The sequence below is a fragment of the Aulonocara sp. 'chitande type north' Nkhata Bay genome, linkage group LG7 (genome assembly GCF_057382095.1).
Source record: "Aulonocara sp. 'chitande type north' Nkhata Bay isolate Kocher_YH1m ecotype deep benthic linkage group LG7, A_spYH_male_GT1.1, whole genome shotgun sequence".
Lineage (NCBI taxonomy): Eukaryota > Metazoa > Chordata > Actinopteri > Cichliformes > Cichlidae > Aulonocara > Aulonocara sp. 'chitande type north' Nkhata Bay.
In genome coordinates this window covers 31,820,091-31,836,948 of record NC_141350.1, presented here as the reverse complement: position 1 = coordinate 31,836,948, position 16,858 = coordinate 31,820,091, and the positions used below count along the sequence as shown (strand labels likewise).

The window sequence follows — 16,858 nt, the reverse complement described above, 5'->3', positions numbered from 1 at the left end:
TTCTAAATTAGATTTAATTTTTATGTTGACTTTTTGTTTTAATTCAGTTCCAGTTAGTGTCCAGAGTGAATTTCAGTTTAGGTTTATTGTTTGAAAATGTTTCAGTGTTGGATTTAGTTGTTTTCTTTACAAAATTAATTTAAAAAATACAAATGTGTTTGACAGATATTTCCTCTCTATTTTAGTTTTATTGTGTCTGTTTTCCAAGTTCACTAAATAGTTTCGATTACTTTATTTTTTATGAAGTCCGGTTTTTATTTTTTACCTTAGTTTACTAAAATGTTTTGTTAATTTCAATTAACTATACTTAAAATAACCTTAAACATTAACCACCACAGCACAGGATGGTTGATTAGCATGATGCACTGGGCAATACAAATGGTATTCTGTGCATTCTGAGCTGCAGCAGTTTTAAAATCTCCAGTTACATCCCTATCAGTAATGTAATGAGAAGTCAGTGCTGGCATTTTGTGTACTGTTCCACAGAGTAGTTGGGATGTATAGACAAGGCCACAGATCATTATTTAAAATGAAAAAAACCTCCTGTCCTATCTTTGTTGCCGATGCTTGAGTCAGAAAATTTAAGATATTTTTGCTGAGGTAAGATATTTTTTATTCATAAAGTAAGAGTTTCTTTTCGGTATATGATTTTAGGTGTTGCTCCAAAGTGGATCTGGATGGAAGAAGTTGACTTAACAATACATTTATATGGGTTGCCTTTATAGTTTGCCTCATTTGCATGACCACTATATTGGTGAAAAACTTTTCTGAATAGTCATTTTTGTGTTTTACCCTAGTTTACAAAGCAGCAGGCGAGGCCAATATGTGAATGCAGAGCACTGAAGGAAAAACTTTAAAGAGGAAGTAGATCATCACACGGGCTGCCAGAGAAGACAGACTGGAAACTGATGAAAGAGATTTTCAAAACCTCAGCACTGTCGCTCCCATCAGGAAACTGAAGCTACAGACCCCCATATCTCAAATTCACTTAAAGTCACATTTTAAAAGCTGATTTCTTTCTCACGTACCATCGAGCAGCAGCAGCTGGGCTCACTTTCAGTTTGTTGAAATATAAAAATGTTGGAATTGTTTATGTTTTTCAATCTACCCAACCCAGTTTTCATTAAAGTAGGATTTTGAAATATTTAATCAATTCTTTTTCTTCAGTCTGCCAGTGCGAGTGCATTTATGGCTGTGTGTGAGTGAAAGCGTGTAAATGTGTTTACAGAGCATAAGGTCCACAGAAACAGGGCCAGGCATCAATCTTCCCTCCTCCCCTGACAACACCTCTGATTTATATGGAGAGGGACCACAGAGTGTACATGTGCACATACCACATACACACAACTGTCAGTGACAAACAGCACCATTTAACACCCTGACACATGAGCTAAGTCCCAACGCCTAAAGCGCTTCGCTGCACTTAAGTCCAGATGCACTAAAAATTCCCAGGACAAAGAGGGTCTGAGGTCCGTTCTGTTTCTGTTACACTGAACTAAGTACTGGAAATCTGGTGAAAGTCAGACTGGAGGACAGCCCAGTCCATTAACCTACATCAGTTTATGGGCAACCCATCTAGGGTTAAGGATTTGTGTTTAACCACATACTAAACAGGCAAATATTCATAAACTAGAAGATTTTACCTTTTAAATAATAGCTCACACAATTTGGCATTTTGTTAAAATCCTTTCTAGTTCTAGCTGGAGAAAAATTCTGTAGAAAAGATACAGGGATACACAGAAGGTTCATGGATATACGAAGGAGGATATGTAGATGTGACACAGGAGGATACCATGGGTGGGTGAGGTGGAGGCAGGGGCCACCCCTAACAGGAGAAGCCGAAAGAAGGTTTAAGAACAACTGGGGACAATTCTATAAAAAGGGGTGAATGTTGACCAAACCTAAAACCATATGGATGTTATGTTAAGACATTAAACATGAACCTGGCTAATCTAGCAAACATGATTGGAACCAACTAAAAATATGCTCTCAGTCATCTAACAGTGGGTTGGCAACAACAGGTTATATGCAAAGAGCCAAATATTTGCATATAACCTGTTTTTGACTGAATGAAGTAATTTTATATGAGCTGTGAAATGAAGAAAAATCAAATTAAAAAAACTTTTCAATGAACATGAACAACGAATATAGACTACTGCATATCGAGTCTCAAAGCAGCAAGCTGTTAAAGCAGTAAATCCTAGCTCACACTCAGTGGTGGTTTATCTGTTCAGAAGTGCAAAAGTGATGCCGTTCTTTTTATCTATAACAACACACCATGGGAGCTCAGTCCTTGAAAATGGTGAACTGCCCTCTTCAGTTAAAGACAAACTCAAGAACCTCAAACTGGAGACCTCAGCCTTCATTGAATGATGTGACTCAGTGAACATAGTTGTTGTTCCAATGGGGGAAAGAGTGTATGGATGCCTACATGATGCCACTTTTAAAACAAATTATTACTTTGTTTTAAAAGGTGTTATGTAAATAAGTTTATTATTTATTATTCTTTGCTAGTTTCACTGTATAAATATGTCATGGTCCTGGGCCATGTGGGCCCAGTATTCTTAGTTTCTTGTTTTTTTTATTTCGTTCCTTATTTAGGCCATGTTTCCTGAGTTGTCCTGGTGTGTTGTTCCCTAAGTGTTTTCCCTTCGTGACTCTTACCCCCCGTGTGCCCCTCTGTGTATTTATGAGCCCTCGTCTCTCTTTGTGTTTATTCCATGTTTCCCCTGCCCGTTATGTCTATGTTCTTCCTGTGCTCTCTCTCTCCCCTCCTGTCTGAACTCCCGTGTACTTCCTGTTTTACTTTGTGACTCCCGCGCCTGTATACGTCATGTTATGTTCACCCCGCCCTGTCCCGTTATGATTATCAGTGTCACCTGTGTTCCCCATGTGCTCTCACTTCCCTCGTTAACCCTCTGTGTATTTATGTCTGCGTCTCCCTCAGTTCCGTGTCGCGTTCTCCCTCATGCTGTGTGGATCTCCGTGTCTCTCTGCGAGTGCTTAGTTTGTTGTTCCCAGTTTAGTTTTGTATTTCCTGCGATCTGCCTCTCCAGCATTAAAGCTGTGATTTTTGAGTTCATCCCCTGAGTCTGTGAGTTTTGCATTTTTGGGTCCTCATCCTGCCTGCCACACAGCGATCCATGACAAAATACACGCTCAGGCTAAAACAAAAAGCCAGAAAAATGTTAACATTGATACTTAAAAGTACAAAGGGTGGAAACCAGTGAGTGACATCACAATGGCTACATGCATGTACAGTCTGAGCCTCATCCTGAAAAGCTTATGAAGTCTCTGTCAGTGTAGAGTTTGTGTGTTCAGCTCTATATCTTTGAAGTCTGTGAATCGGGTTTTCAGTTCAACTGAATGTCATGCCACAATTTCAGGAGTATGTAACATTTTACAACTTGTTGCAAAGGCAGACAAAACTTAAACTTGTGAGAGATGAAGATTAATCGTATTCAAAACATGATCTGAAGATCAAATAACACGAGTATAATTTTCAGATTGAACTCAAAATAAAAAATAACTGCTCACATGAAAGTTAAAATGACTGTTTACTGGAGATTGAGGATGATTCAGACCTTCAGACATGATTTGCCTTGAAGTCAGACAGTCTGATGAGAAACCACTTTGAAGATGAAAAAGCCTACCTTGATCGTTGGCCATCTTGTCTGGATGCTCCACTGAAAAAGCAACAGAGTGTGAGCTAATTTATAAAATATGAAACAAAGGAATACATTTACAGGTAAAGCAGGAACGGGTGTTCAGTCTCACACACACTCGGACGCACCTTTGGCTGTCCTGAAGTGGATGGCTTCGGATAGAGGGCCGACTCCTTTGGCATTTTTGGCTTGAATCCTGAAGTAGTAAACAGTGTCGAGGTTCAGATCCACAACCTGGTGGGTTAGTCGGTCGCCACTAATTGCCTCCATCACCCAGTCGTCTATTGGCATGTTCTTATCCAGAGTGTAATACAGAATGTAACCTGTCGAACGAGTTGTAATTATATGAGTAATAATATGTATTTTTAAAAATAGTCATCTTTTTAACCTATTAACATCTACTGGTGAACCACTTGGGTAGTTAGAGTTAGGTTACATTTTAGTTAAATTCTAAAAAAACATAGTTTGAGAAGATAGAAAGGTGTTATATAAAATCAAGCCTTTTGCATACGAAACAGTTCTTCTGTTATAATAGGCGGATGTGATCTGAACTGTAACTGGAACCAGGTCAACGGGACTAGAGGAATTTTTTTTTTTTTTTTAAATGACATCAGAAACAGCAGTATGCGACATTACGTGATGGCAGAGCTTCAGTTCATCCTTTGTCATTTTTTTTTTTTTTAATAAATAGGACAGGGGGAATGAATGAGAGAAAGAGGGGGAGAGAAAGAAAGAAAACCAAAGGGGAGAAGAGACGGTGAGAAGGGGGGGGAAGAGAGAGAGAGAAAAAAAAAAGAACTCCTGGGTCACCTGTAAAAAACAAACAAAAAAACCAAACAGAGGAGACAGCAAACAACAAAGAGCAACATAATAATAGAGAAAACAAAGCACCATCACAATAAACTAGCTAGTCATAGATATCAATATTTACTAAATAATAAACGATATTGTGCAGCACGCAAGATAGACAGCGCACAGTGTGCTTTGAGGCAGCAGCCAAGAAAGCTTTAGTCCGCGTCTGTGAATACCCATGTGTGCATACCTGTGTGGATCAGCATGCTTGCATTCCAAAGGTTTCTCCATGTAATGATCTGCTAGGGAGTGTGGGGGGGCCACAGCCCCGTCCTCCAGGGTGTGAAGCGGGTATGGAGGAGATCAAAACTCCAGACATCCAGAGGCCCCCAGAACACAAGAGACCATGGAAGACCAACAGAGGGGCAGCCGCGCCACTGTTCCAGTAAGAGCTGAGGAGAGTCCCAGATGAGGGCTCGCCCAGCAGCCGCGGAGCAGAAGTCAGGGGGAGTTGCAGTGACGCGCCCGTGAGCTCCGCCGGCCCCCAGCTGCGCCTGAGTGACCGAGCCCCAGGCCGAGAGGCCGGGGGCACCCCACCTCCAAAGGGGCCCGAGCGAGCCCCAGGCCCCAGGCCCCGACAAGCGGCCGCCAAGGAGTGAGCCGGTGTGTACCCGGACGCCCACCCCCAGATACAAAGAACCACCAACACACCGACACCTGAGGGAGTCCGCCACCGGCAGGGGAAGTGGTGGTGGGTGGAGATAGGCCTCCAAACCTTGGAGGGCCTGAGGTGTCCCCAGAGAGGTGGCGTCTGATACCCAACCTGACATATAGACACAGACATACGGGCACACACAGACACAAACATCCATTCCCACCCTCATGCTCTCATATGCACTCACTCCACACTCAACCAACGTGGAGACAGACATAAAGAGACGCTGTACACACAATCACACTCCCCAAGTGTACTCTACAAACCGGGTCTAGGTACCCTTGCCCCTGGAGGGGGGAATTGCACCCAGACCCAGGTGGTGTTACCCTTTTCCCTGCGGTGGGGAGAGGCAGACCACCCCGACTCCGCAGCAGCAGGGAGGCCCCACACCCCAGACCGCAGTCGGACGGCCAACTCCTCCTACTAGCCCTCCCGCTCCAGCAGGCCGCAGAGAATGGGGGTGGGAGAAGACTCCAAACCTCCCTCCACCCGCTCATTGTAGTGTTGATGCATATGTGTTCTAAGGTGCAATTAAAACCCAGGAGGGCATGGAGCTACCTGCCAAGGAGCAGCAGGTAAGCGCATAGTCCCTCCTGCTAGCCCTCAATGACTAAGTGTATTTAAAATTGAGAGGTGGGCAACGACGTCAGGGGTGAGGTATACACCCTGATGGTAATTTGGACTCCGTGATTGTGCCCACCCCCAAGATCCTATATGTATGTGTAATGAGAGTGTGAATAATGTGAATGTCTAAGTTGTGGGATAAAATTGAGGCAGAGGCAGCCAGAAGGGGACAGGGGGGGGGGGGGGTAGCCTCCTCTGCACCCTGGTGACATACCCCCACTCCAAGGCCCTGCATGTGTGAGTGGTTGTGGAGGAGCGGGAAGAGGGAGGCAGCTGGAGATGGGGAGGGAAGGAAGGGAGGGGCAGGTAACCCCTCCCTGGGGCCAGCTCCCCCGCTGACCCCAGTAGGCACTCCCACCCTTCGCGACCCGCCAGGGAAGGGGGGCCCAGGCCCATCCAGACCGGGGCCCAGTGCAGTAGCGCCCTCCGGCTCCACAGAGCCCTGGACAGTCCACCCAACCCCACCACAGAGAAAACTGCACCCACCCCACCATCCACACATCTTCCAGACTACATAAGACGGTAAACGCCCAGGCTGAGATCTTCCTCCACCTCTCCTGTATCTCCCCCTCCTGCAGAGAGTTCCTGAAGAGAAGAAAGCTCCTGCAAGATGTGACCATCCCCCCCACCAGTTGAAGAGCCCCCCAGGCGGCTCGACGCACCGGCGGCACCCTGCTCCAGGGCTGGGCCCCCATGCACCCACCCGCCCACAACCCCGGCAACACACCAACCAGGACCCAAGCCCCCGAGGCCCGGCCCGGGCCCCAGCCCAGAGACGGAGCGCCCCCAGAACCTCACGCCCATCCCGGACCCACCCAGGGGCAGCCAGGTTGCCAGGTCAGTAACCCACGTCCGTCAGCACAGACCCTCCCCTAGCCCCGCTGCACGCAGCCGCGAGGAAACAGTCACCTGAGAGCCAACAGAGCCCCTAACCGGACGTGACCGCTACCCCGGGTTGAGCCCCCCAAGGAAGATGCCTCCGGGGAACCCCCCGACGCCCTAAGCCTGTCCCTACCCCCTCACCAATCACAACAGTGAAGGCGGGACCAAACTATGACCCCCCACCCCCACTAGGTGATGGAGCTGATAAAAGGGCCCAGAGCAATTGATCTAATGTGGTGGCAGAGGCTGTGTCAAGACTAATGTAATCTAATAGATAATTTCTATATTAGTTAGAATTAAGATTATTTTTATTTTTCCAGTTCATGAGGACTGTTTTCTTGGCTATGCATAGGGCAGTGAAGATCATATGGGCTATATTCTTTTCTGAAGTGACATTATCTAAGCTGCCCAGTAGACACACTAAGGGGGAAGTTGGAATGTTACATTTCAGACACTTTGATAAGTCTTCACATATCTCGCGCCAAAACTTTTGCACTGGTGGACAGAACCAAAGAGCGTGGATGTAATTGTCTGGTGTATTGCCTTGACAGTGTGAGCAGTTGTTGGAAGATGTAAAGCCCATCTTGAACATCCGATGACCTGTATAGTGCACTCTATGAAGTATTTTGTATTGTATTAATTGCAGACTGGGATTTTTAATTAATTTAAAAGTTTTTAAGCAAATCTGAGACCAGAAGTTTTGGTCTAGGTTGACTGATAAATCTGCTTCCCACTTTGCAGTAGGAAGGGATATTGATTCATCTAATTTAGAAAGTGTTCTGTATATTTTAGATAATAATTTGGGGGATTTAAGAGTAAGAAAATGTGCCGCACTTAGTGGTGTTTGTAATTCAACTTGACTGAGGTTAAATTTCTTTTTTACTATGGATTTAATTTGTTGATATTCTAAAAACCTTGTCTTGTTGATCCCATATTGTTCAACTAGTCTGTCAAATGGACAGAATTTTTTTTTTACAAGTGCGTCACTGAAAGGTGCTGCAAAATATGAATAATTATAGTGAAAAACCTGAGAACTACGATCTGATACCCAGAATGTTTGGGTACATGCCATTTAGAAGCAAATGTTAAAAACATTTAGGAAAAAACAAAACATTTAGGATGTAAAACAGAAACAAGTAGAGGGTTTAAAAATATGCGATCTGTGTGTCTGAGAGTAAGTCTGTGTTGTGCTGTTATGCCCGCAGGGAGCGTTTGATTCGTCCTCGGGGACGCTGCAGGAACAGCGGAGCTCGTTAAAACAGACGGGTTTACAGCCGAGCTGATCGCCCAGAGGAGGAGAGATGGAACAATGGAAGATATTGTGTTAGGTGTGTGCGTTTGGATACACAAAGCAGCTGGGTTCATGTAGTCCTGAAGAGTGTGTTGATGTTTTCGATCTACTTTCAGACTAAATGATAAACCTTAAGCTGAAAAAAATCATCAGAAACTTAACCCTCTCTTCAACTCTAATCAACAGTATGTGTTATTACAGAAAACTACAGCGGTACACCCGTGTGTTTATGTGCAAAGACCCACCTGTGATTCGCCCGTTGGCCTCCATAGGTGGTTGCCAGCTGATCAAAATGGCACGGGGTCGTCCTTCACGGCTTATAACTGTTAAATCTTTGGGGGCGGAGCTAGGAGCTGTCAACAAAACAGAAGCAGTTTGAGAGGTTACAGTGTCTTTGGCTACAGTGGCTACAACACAAATGAAACTGGGCATAGACAATCTGGGAAGGAGGCAGTTTTAAATGGAACAGATAGCACTTCATGATTTCTTTGTTACACACTCCACATTTCTTACTTACATGTAACAACCAAACCCTGCTCAAATGCAGAGTGTCACTGGAAAGACACGCAGAACCTTTACATGTTGAACTTTTAGGTCCCTTGTGGTGATGTCACTGGCTCTCTAGAAGAGCTTTTTGGCAAGAGAAGGCATTTGCAGTTTACTGGTGAGCATAGTAAAGTTATTAATGTAGTGTAGTCGGTTCATAGTGTCACATGATGTGAATTTATTCTCTGAATATAATAAAAATACATGACAATTTTCACCCCAACCTGTCACAGCAGATGGCTCCCCCTCCCTGAGCCTGGTTCTGATGGAGGTTTCTTCCTGTTAAAGGGAGTTTTTCCCTTCTCACTGTAACCAAGTACTTGGTCTTAAGAGGTCCTGTAACTGGTGGAGTTTTCTCTCTATTATTATAGGGTCTGTACTTTACAATCTCAAGTCTCTAGACGTGGCTTTTGTTGTTAAGTGACGCTATATTAATTGAACTGAATTCATTAGTTTGCTGAATAAATGGGTAAATATTAAAACATTTTATTTCCTTTCAGACTTATTTTGTCCATTAGTCCAAAAGCTTATTGAAAAATACAACTGAATTTCTGTTGACAGAATCAATTGCTGGAGTAGAGCAGGGCGATATGACCAAAAATATTTATCACGATATACATTTGAAAATTTGCGATAACGATATAACTGACGATATAGTTCACACTAGACAAAATACTTTACAACTCCACAACTTTATTAGTGCATTAAAGTTATATAAAAAGTTAACAGTGTAAATGCAAATTCCTTGCTGACAGTTTAACCAAAAGGCATTTTCAGTGGAAACTGGCCGACATATCCTCAGCATAACCATGTATAATATCCACAAAACTTAAAAAGAGGTTATACACACGCAATACGGTAATATTATGTTGAAGCACAGTACGTATCCCTCCGCGAGGCTCCTGCCTACGATAGCCGTAATGCTCCGACAATCCATCAAGCGGTGCGGGTTTGTAGCTTAGCAAAGTCGTACTGAAACATTTGACAGATTTTCGAGCGCCGTGTACATAAAATCGTTTCAAGGTCAGTAAACAAAACCAGAATTCATACATAAGGCACACGGGATTATAAGGGGACCTGTCGATTTTCAGAAAAATCAAAGGATTGATTTTAAGTGTGCCGTATTTTCCAAACAACACGGTAATAACGACGGCCCGCTAGCATGCTCTACCAAAAATAGTGCTTTGTTGTGTATCTGACGGATGAAAGCTAAACCAGTTCCACACCACTGAAGTTGGAGCATTTTTACAAACCAATTCTGGTTCATCTGTTTCATTCAATGATCCGCTTTCGCCCTTCTCATTCTCCGCCGTGCTTTTTCCACCGTATGAAAACAAAGGCACTGCACATGTGCGTTTTACCCGTATTCTATCACAACATTTCATTTTCTTATTGTTGCCCAACATTATACCGGTATTATCGTGAACAGTATGATATGGCCCAGCCCTATGCTGGAATTCTTCAAAGAATTTCCCTTTCCTAGCTGTTGTTTAATAATGTAAACTTGTTACTTTGGTCATTTGATTGGCACTTTATGTATTTGTATACTTGGTTGTTAAATGGATGGTTGGATCAGACAGTCATGCTGGATCAGACAGACACATACAGACGGCTTTTCCCTTTCACTGTTTAGTCTAAACATTTGCACAACGTCTGTCTGTGTGGGAAGTTCCAGAGTGGACAATAATCTATAATGAGCTCAGTTCAGCTGCTCTTTGGCTTTGTTGTGACTTTCTGCTGTGTTTGAACTTGAGGAAATTGTACAGAAGGTAATTTTCAACACTTTCCTGAACTGCCCTTTTGTGTTGCTTCTGTTGTGAAAATGTCAAGCGCTCGGCCTCACAAGAAAGACTCTGGCTTGTTGTCCTCCTCCAACCATCACCATGGAAACTAAGTGGCAGCCTATTAGATCTGTAGTGTGTGATGGCTGCGGGTGCTTCCTGAGTTACAGATGTGATTAAAGACGAGTTTTTAAGTTTCACACCAGGAAAGGACTCAAAGCTTGCCCCCCAGAGCTGGCTAATGAAACTGCTTGTTAAATCTGACAAGACAAGCTGGAGGAAATTACAAGTTCCTGCTGAGCCTGTTAGTGATGGTGACAACCTGTACTTATCATAAATATAGAGGAAAACCTTGAGAAAATACATTGTGAACACACCTGCTGGTTAAAGTAGTGGTTCCAGCACTCAAAGCAGATATAATTAAAACTATTTTCAATTTGTAGTCAATGATCCTGAATTGTTGACTATTGAAGATGATCACCATAATAAATGTCACCAAAATAACAATTTTAACTTAGAAACACAACAGGATTTAAATGTGACACCAAGGACTTCCAAATGACAGAGTTACTCTCAGACAATTATTGTCAGTGGGACCTGAAGGTCTTGAGCAGCTACACAGGTTGCTCAAGTGTTGTCACTGATATGATATGAGTGCTGTTGAGTTGGAGGTGAGTGATGCTTTTTTTTAAAAACAAAAAACAAATGAAACCATTGAAGAATAAGAATATTAAGAGGATACTTCACAGGCCTTTGCAGGTAACAGATACAGCCTTTTTGTGTGGTTATTCTTTATATTACATATTAAGGATTTAAAACCAATATTCTCATGAAAGCTTTCTTTAGGTTACAAGCATATTAAGTAAAAATTTTAAAGCTAAAACCGAGTTACAAAATACGCAATAGAAAATAATAGAAAATAATATGAATTTTGGATCATGGCTTTGTGATTGCAAATAGAAAGACCATCATTTTGGCTTTCATGGCATGCAGTTGTGACTCCTCACTCTCATTTAGAAATGAATGTTTAATCTACTGTTTTTATTTCTCAGTGTTTCCTTGCGAACAACTTAGGTTAAAAAGAACTGTCCAAAGACTCAAACTAGGTACAGTTCCCAGCCACAGGGCATCTGTCGGAAGAAGCTGGCCAAAACTAAAAGTGGAAAGAAAGTCGAAGAGGAACTTGAAACCAAACATCAGCCCTCCACCACCGCTGTGCTGCTATTGTTTTTCCCAGATGTAGCGATATACGTTATGGCCAAAAATCTGCACTGTGGTCTGTACTGTCCTTTAAAGTCTGATATGTAGTTCCTAGATTTTTTGCAACTTCTCTGAGGACATCATGGTGTGACCTTGACTTTTTAGGGACATCCACACCTGGCAAAATGCTCCATCCCATCAACTGCCAGAATAATTTGACTACCACAACCTGACTGCTCCTTAACCTCTTAATTCTTATAGGTTAGGGCCAACGGTGTACTTTGTTGAATTTTCTTTTTAACATGAATGTAGAGTCTCTTCTATTCTAAAATAATATAATCAGCATGAGTAATTTGTGCAAAAATGCTGAAGAAGAACACTAAAAACACACTCTGTATTTTGTTACCCTGTGTTTATACATGTGTAATAATAATAAAGTTGACTTTAATCCTAAAATGTTAAAGGAAAAAGCAGCAGATTAACCATAGCAGTGCTTTAGGTAGTGAGGTTATTTATTTATTTGTTCAAAACTATGAGTAATTCTTGTGGGCAGACATACTTTGTGTTTTGTTTTGTTATGTTTTGTTTTTTATTTTGAAGGATTTGGGTGGTATTTTAGATTATCAGCTCCCAGGGGAGGCTGCAGCACTGAAAGCGCTGCAACACATCAAGATTTGTCAAAAGGCTAAATTCTTGTGTGGTACAGCAACCCAGCGAGCCGAGGAACATTATAAACCCTTGCTGGAATATTAGCTCAAAGCCATTTTGACTCTGCAGAGACCTCCATCACAACTAATCAAAAACAAGCTTCAGATTCCTAAAAATAATAGCTCATTAGAGAGAGAGAGAGGATTATTGTTGTTCTAAGGCAACACTGTCCAAACCAACAAATGCAGTCTAAGTAGCATACACCGTATGAAAGCTTAATCACCTATTCATTGCTCCACCAAGCAATCGATCACCCACATGCATTTTTTATTGACAAAAATCAAGTTCATTTTGAAAATGAAAACAAAACACACTGAAAAGACAACTTTGCCAGATATCTCAGATTTAACTGAAATGTGAAAGGTAACTGGGTTCAATTCACTGAATAAATGCTTGGAAAAAGATGGTAATTTCTTTATGAACACAGGTTGCAGACTGTCGGGAGTGCTCGGGAGATGATCCAGTATATAGTAGCATGATGCAAGCTAGGGTCATGCACACTGAGAGGCACAACCAAGTGCCTTTGAGTTCCAGACAGACAAGCAGCTGCTGGCTAACCAACCAGATAGGCTGACGGGCTGACAAGACTGCAGTTGTGACAGATGTGGCGATCCCAGCAGACAGAAAATTCAGGAAGATTCAATAATAGAATCAAATAAAATAAAATCCAACCATATCAGAGGTCACTGTCCAAAAGAGTTCAATCCTAGGAACAAGACACTGTGGAGAAGCCTCAAAGTTTCTCATTTTGGTTATGTTCACATCCATCCATTACATTGAACTTTTACTAGCATGGCATACTGAAATGGATGTAAGAGATGAAATATGAATGAATGAATATGAAACTATGCTTATGGCCTAGGAGAAGGTCAACTAACCCTACCCTTGAATGGCTTGTTAATGACCCATTAGTTTCAAAGAGGTGGAAAAAAAATGCATTTTTAAAGCAAAATCCTCTCAATGCTTTTTATATCATTTATTTCAGGCAACTCCATGTGAGGACCACATACATGAGATGGTGCTAATAACAGTAATGCAATTATGACACAAGGAGCAAGATCTTCAGGTTCATCAAGGTTCATCCCCTGGTGTCCAAGTGTCTATAGCTTTTAAATACACCAATACCATTATGTGATACACTCTAATGTACAGAAATATTTCTCATATCTGCATTTCCTATTTTTCATAGTAAGACGGACACGTTATGAGCTGCAGTAAATGCAGTATTTACTTTGTTTTGCTTTTTAAAAAGTGGTCAGTATGTGTATTGTTGTGAAAATATGGTCAGTGTGTGCCTCCAGAGCCAGTGGATCACTGCAGGGACTGAGTGGGCTCAGTCCGTCTGCTCACTCTGAATGTCAATGTATTCCAACAGGCCCCAGGGAACCGGGGCCATAATGCCGTTCACGCTTAATTGGGTGACAAATCCGGCAAACATGATTGTAAACATCCTGAAAGGGATACCTTGACATTTTGATTTCTGTCTGCGGTTGGGTTTCATTGCTGCATTGCTGAGTTGTTGTGTTGTTGCGGGAGAGAGTGGAGTTTCTAGATGACTGTTCACTGAACCAAAACATCATTTCTATCCATAGTTAAACTTCTTATTAAAAGTAATTGCTGTTCAGGGAGGGGAAGAAAATAGAGTAATGCATCTCATTGTTTGGTGCACCCATGCTTCCTGAAGCTGCCCTTTTCCCTAAATGTTACTTTCAGTAGAAACTAAAGTTTCTGCACAATGAATGAATAAATGTCAGTCAAAGATTCACAATACATTCACAAAAAACAAATAAACAAATGATCCACCTCAAACCAGGGTTTTCACAGTTCCCATTCACTGTTTGTGTAATCAGCAGTGCAATCTGGCATCATAGCTACTCATTTAAGGCAATAAGATATACAGTTGGCTGCTTTTCATTTGCATTAAGTTGATTTAAATCAAGGACATCCAACAGTGCTCAGAGAAACAAAGCAACCTTTAATTTAAAGTCCCAGAAAATTATTTTCAAAATTATTTTTGATTTAAATCTAGTTCTGCACCCTGTTTCTTGATTTCTTAAAGTGCTTTGTGCCCCATGTATGTGAAAAGCACAATGTAAATAAATCTTCTACAGTAGCTTGAAACAAGTTGTGCAAATAAGGGCTGAAAGACTAATAAAATGCCTTTCGAATAAGTTCCAAGTTTACATAGGTAGTAGCTAATGATTGCATAGAAAAAAGGGAAGCTAAAAATATTTGCATATTTGCATGCATGAGAAAATATTTGCTGTATAAACTTACTGCCTTTCTCCAATCTCCAGTAAGGTTCAGTTCAAAGTGAGCTCTACCAACTTTCCCCTCTCATCCGACCAATAAGCAGCTTTCAGAAAGTGAGAAAGGATCTTCACAGAATGCAGATTTCTTGGTGTGGTAAAACTGTGGCCAAACTGTGCTCTGTCTCTATCTGGCACAGCTACAGTTTGTGCACTTGCAGTTGAATGTGAGGCACCTGTTGGTTGTCTGTGATGGGAATCGTTAGCGCTTCCCTGACTGCTATGTGGTTAAAGGGCCTGTTTGGGAGGTCTTGTGTTTGGGAAATAGGTTCAGAAACAGGTTCGGCTTAAAGTTAGAGTCAGACCTACTATGTTTATGAGATCCTAACAAAGGGCAGAAGCTGTGAGACTTACCTGCTTCATATGTCGTAGCATGCGCCGTCATACTCCAGGTGCTGGACTTGCGGCCTTTGGTGACCATAACAGCGAACTCGTACATGGTGTTTGGTTTGAGGCCAGTGACCGTGTGGCTGAGGGCCGTAGTGTCTGCAGACTGGACACATGACATTATTTGGAAGCTTAGATGGCTTTATGTTAAACTAAACAATACGAGAATAAAGCTGCTATTAAAAGATAAAATATACAGCAAATACAATCAACGGATAAAATTACAAAAAAAAAATAAAATCACATTTCTAACCCTAAACCCTATGCTGTGGGAGTGATCGTGCTGGGGCGCCTGGATCAACAATGCCAGGGCCAATTTTTTGTCCTATTCCAACCCTGAGGTCATTATTATTGAGGAGCTTAAAGGTTTAAACATAGAAATATAATACAGTTATTTACAGCCTTAGACTTTTATTAAAATTTGATAGTGTCTACTTCCCAAACTTTGATGTCTGATGACAGGGAAGAAGAAGCAAAGATGTTGCCACTTTCTCTTTGTCTACTCTTTATTAAGAACAATGGAGTCTGCCCTTGTATAGATTTCCTTTTTACAGTATTATGGGAGCACAGTTCAGATTATTTTTTCTAAGGTTTTATCTTGCTTTCAGACCACCATTAATGATACAACCCTTGTGTTTTTACTACTTCACTGCAACAGTGCTGCCTAAAATTTTAAGTTCTTTCTGCCAACTGAGAGATTTTTTATGTCAATAGAAGCTTCAAAAGTGTAAAAAATTATTAATAAACTTTGGTTTGTAAGACGACTCCATTCTCCAAGAGGGGTGTGCATGATTATTCTTGGTGGTATTGAGCAGCAGCAACAGATGGGGCACTTGTAAAAATGTTAGTGAAGGAATGAGATGGAGATGAAAGGTATGAACTTTAATTCCTGTAAGCTGATAAATGAACAGCAGCAGGAGGTGGAGATGCAGTTGTGAGACTTTCCTGGAGAAATACTGATACGCTATATTTGAAATTAGGGTAAATAATAAATGTGTATACAACATCATTTCAATTTGTGACTACAGCTAAAAGAGAGAAAGTGGCTAAAGACGTAATTGTTTCATTGTTTTTGTAAATTACATGCAAGACTTGAATTGTATGAACTCCAGAGTCACGTCCTAAACTGGGACAAACAAATCCAAACCCAAGTTAAGAAAAGTCCCATTATTAAAACTGAAATCCTTTCATTTCAAATATCTAACACAGCATCATTTGTCAGGTAAGGCTTTACATAATGAGTAGATGCTAAGGGAAGCAAAATGTCAAGATACTGTGAACTCCATGTTAAACCTCATGTCAAAATCTAAGTTTGGACCAACAAATTAAGTTATAAGACAAATCAAGAGTAAAGAGAAGTCCCAGAATTTTGAATAATTAGGAAGGCATTATTTAAGAGGTAATGTAAATCTAGTAAATCTAGACCAATAGATGGTAAGTTAAGCACAATGTTAAGATTGTTGAAATAACCCTAATCCAAGACAAGTAAGTCTTGTCCAATCTGAACTATAAGGATCGACAGGTTCCAAGTGAAGAATACAAAAGTCAGATCCATGCAATCAAGTCTCATGACAAAGTTTTCTGTCAAATCCTCAAAATTATCTCTCATGACCGCTGGCTCCTAAGTCAGGTCCTAAAGGCCCAAGTCAAACCCCCAAGGAAATACTGAAGGCAGCTAAGTATGCCCCATACAAATAGCTTTGAGCCTCATCATAACAGCTAAGTAATATACATTTTTTTTAAGTTCTAAGTTAAACCCAAGCTTTAAAAAAATTTATGTAATCTGTTTTGTTTATTTTGCAGGATTAGTTTAAAATACATGTCTTGCTAAAAGCTTATTTTGATTTTTAGTGGAAGCCACTATTTATTTGCACTTCACAGAGACAAGATAATAATCAGTCTGAAATTGAGATATACACAAATCCAAAACAAATTATTTTCTTGGTCCTACTGTTGAT

General features: G+C 41.4%; 1 protein-coding gene across 1 annotated transcript in view; it reads right to left on the bottom strand.

Moving 5' to 3' along the window:
* dcc (DCC netrin 1 receptor) overlaps positions 1–16,858 on the bottom strand; it is a 375,235-nt gene that overhangs the window by 70,835 nt on the left and 287,542 nt on the right. The window contains exons 18-21 of the mRNA XM_086300044.1: positions 14,868–15,006; positions 8,215–8,322; positions 3,794–3,988; positions 3,654–3,686 (exon numbers count right to left, since the gene is read on the bottom strand). Coding sequence (XP_086156170.1) covers positions 3,654–3,686; positions 3,794–3,988; positions 8,215–8,322; positions 14,868–15,006 — 475 coding nt within the window. The remainder of the gene's footprint in view (positions 1–3,653; positions 3,687–3,793; positions 3,989–8,214; positions 8,323–14,867; positions 15,007–16,858) is intronic.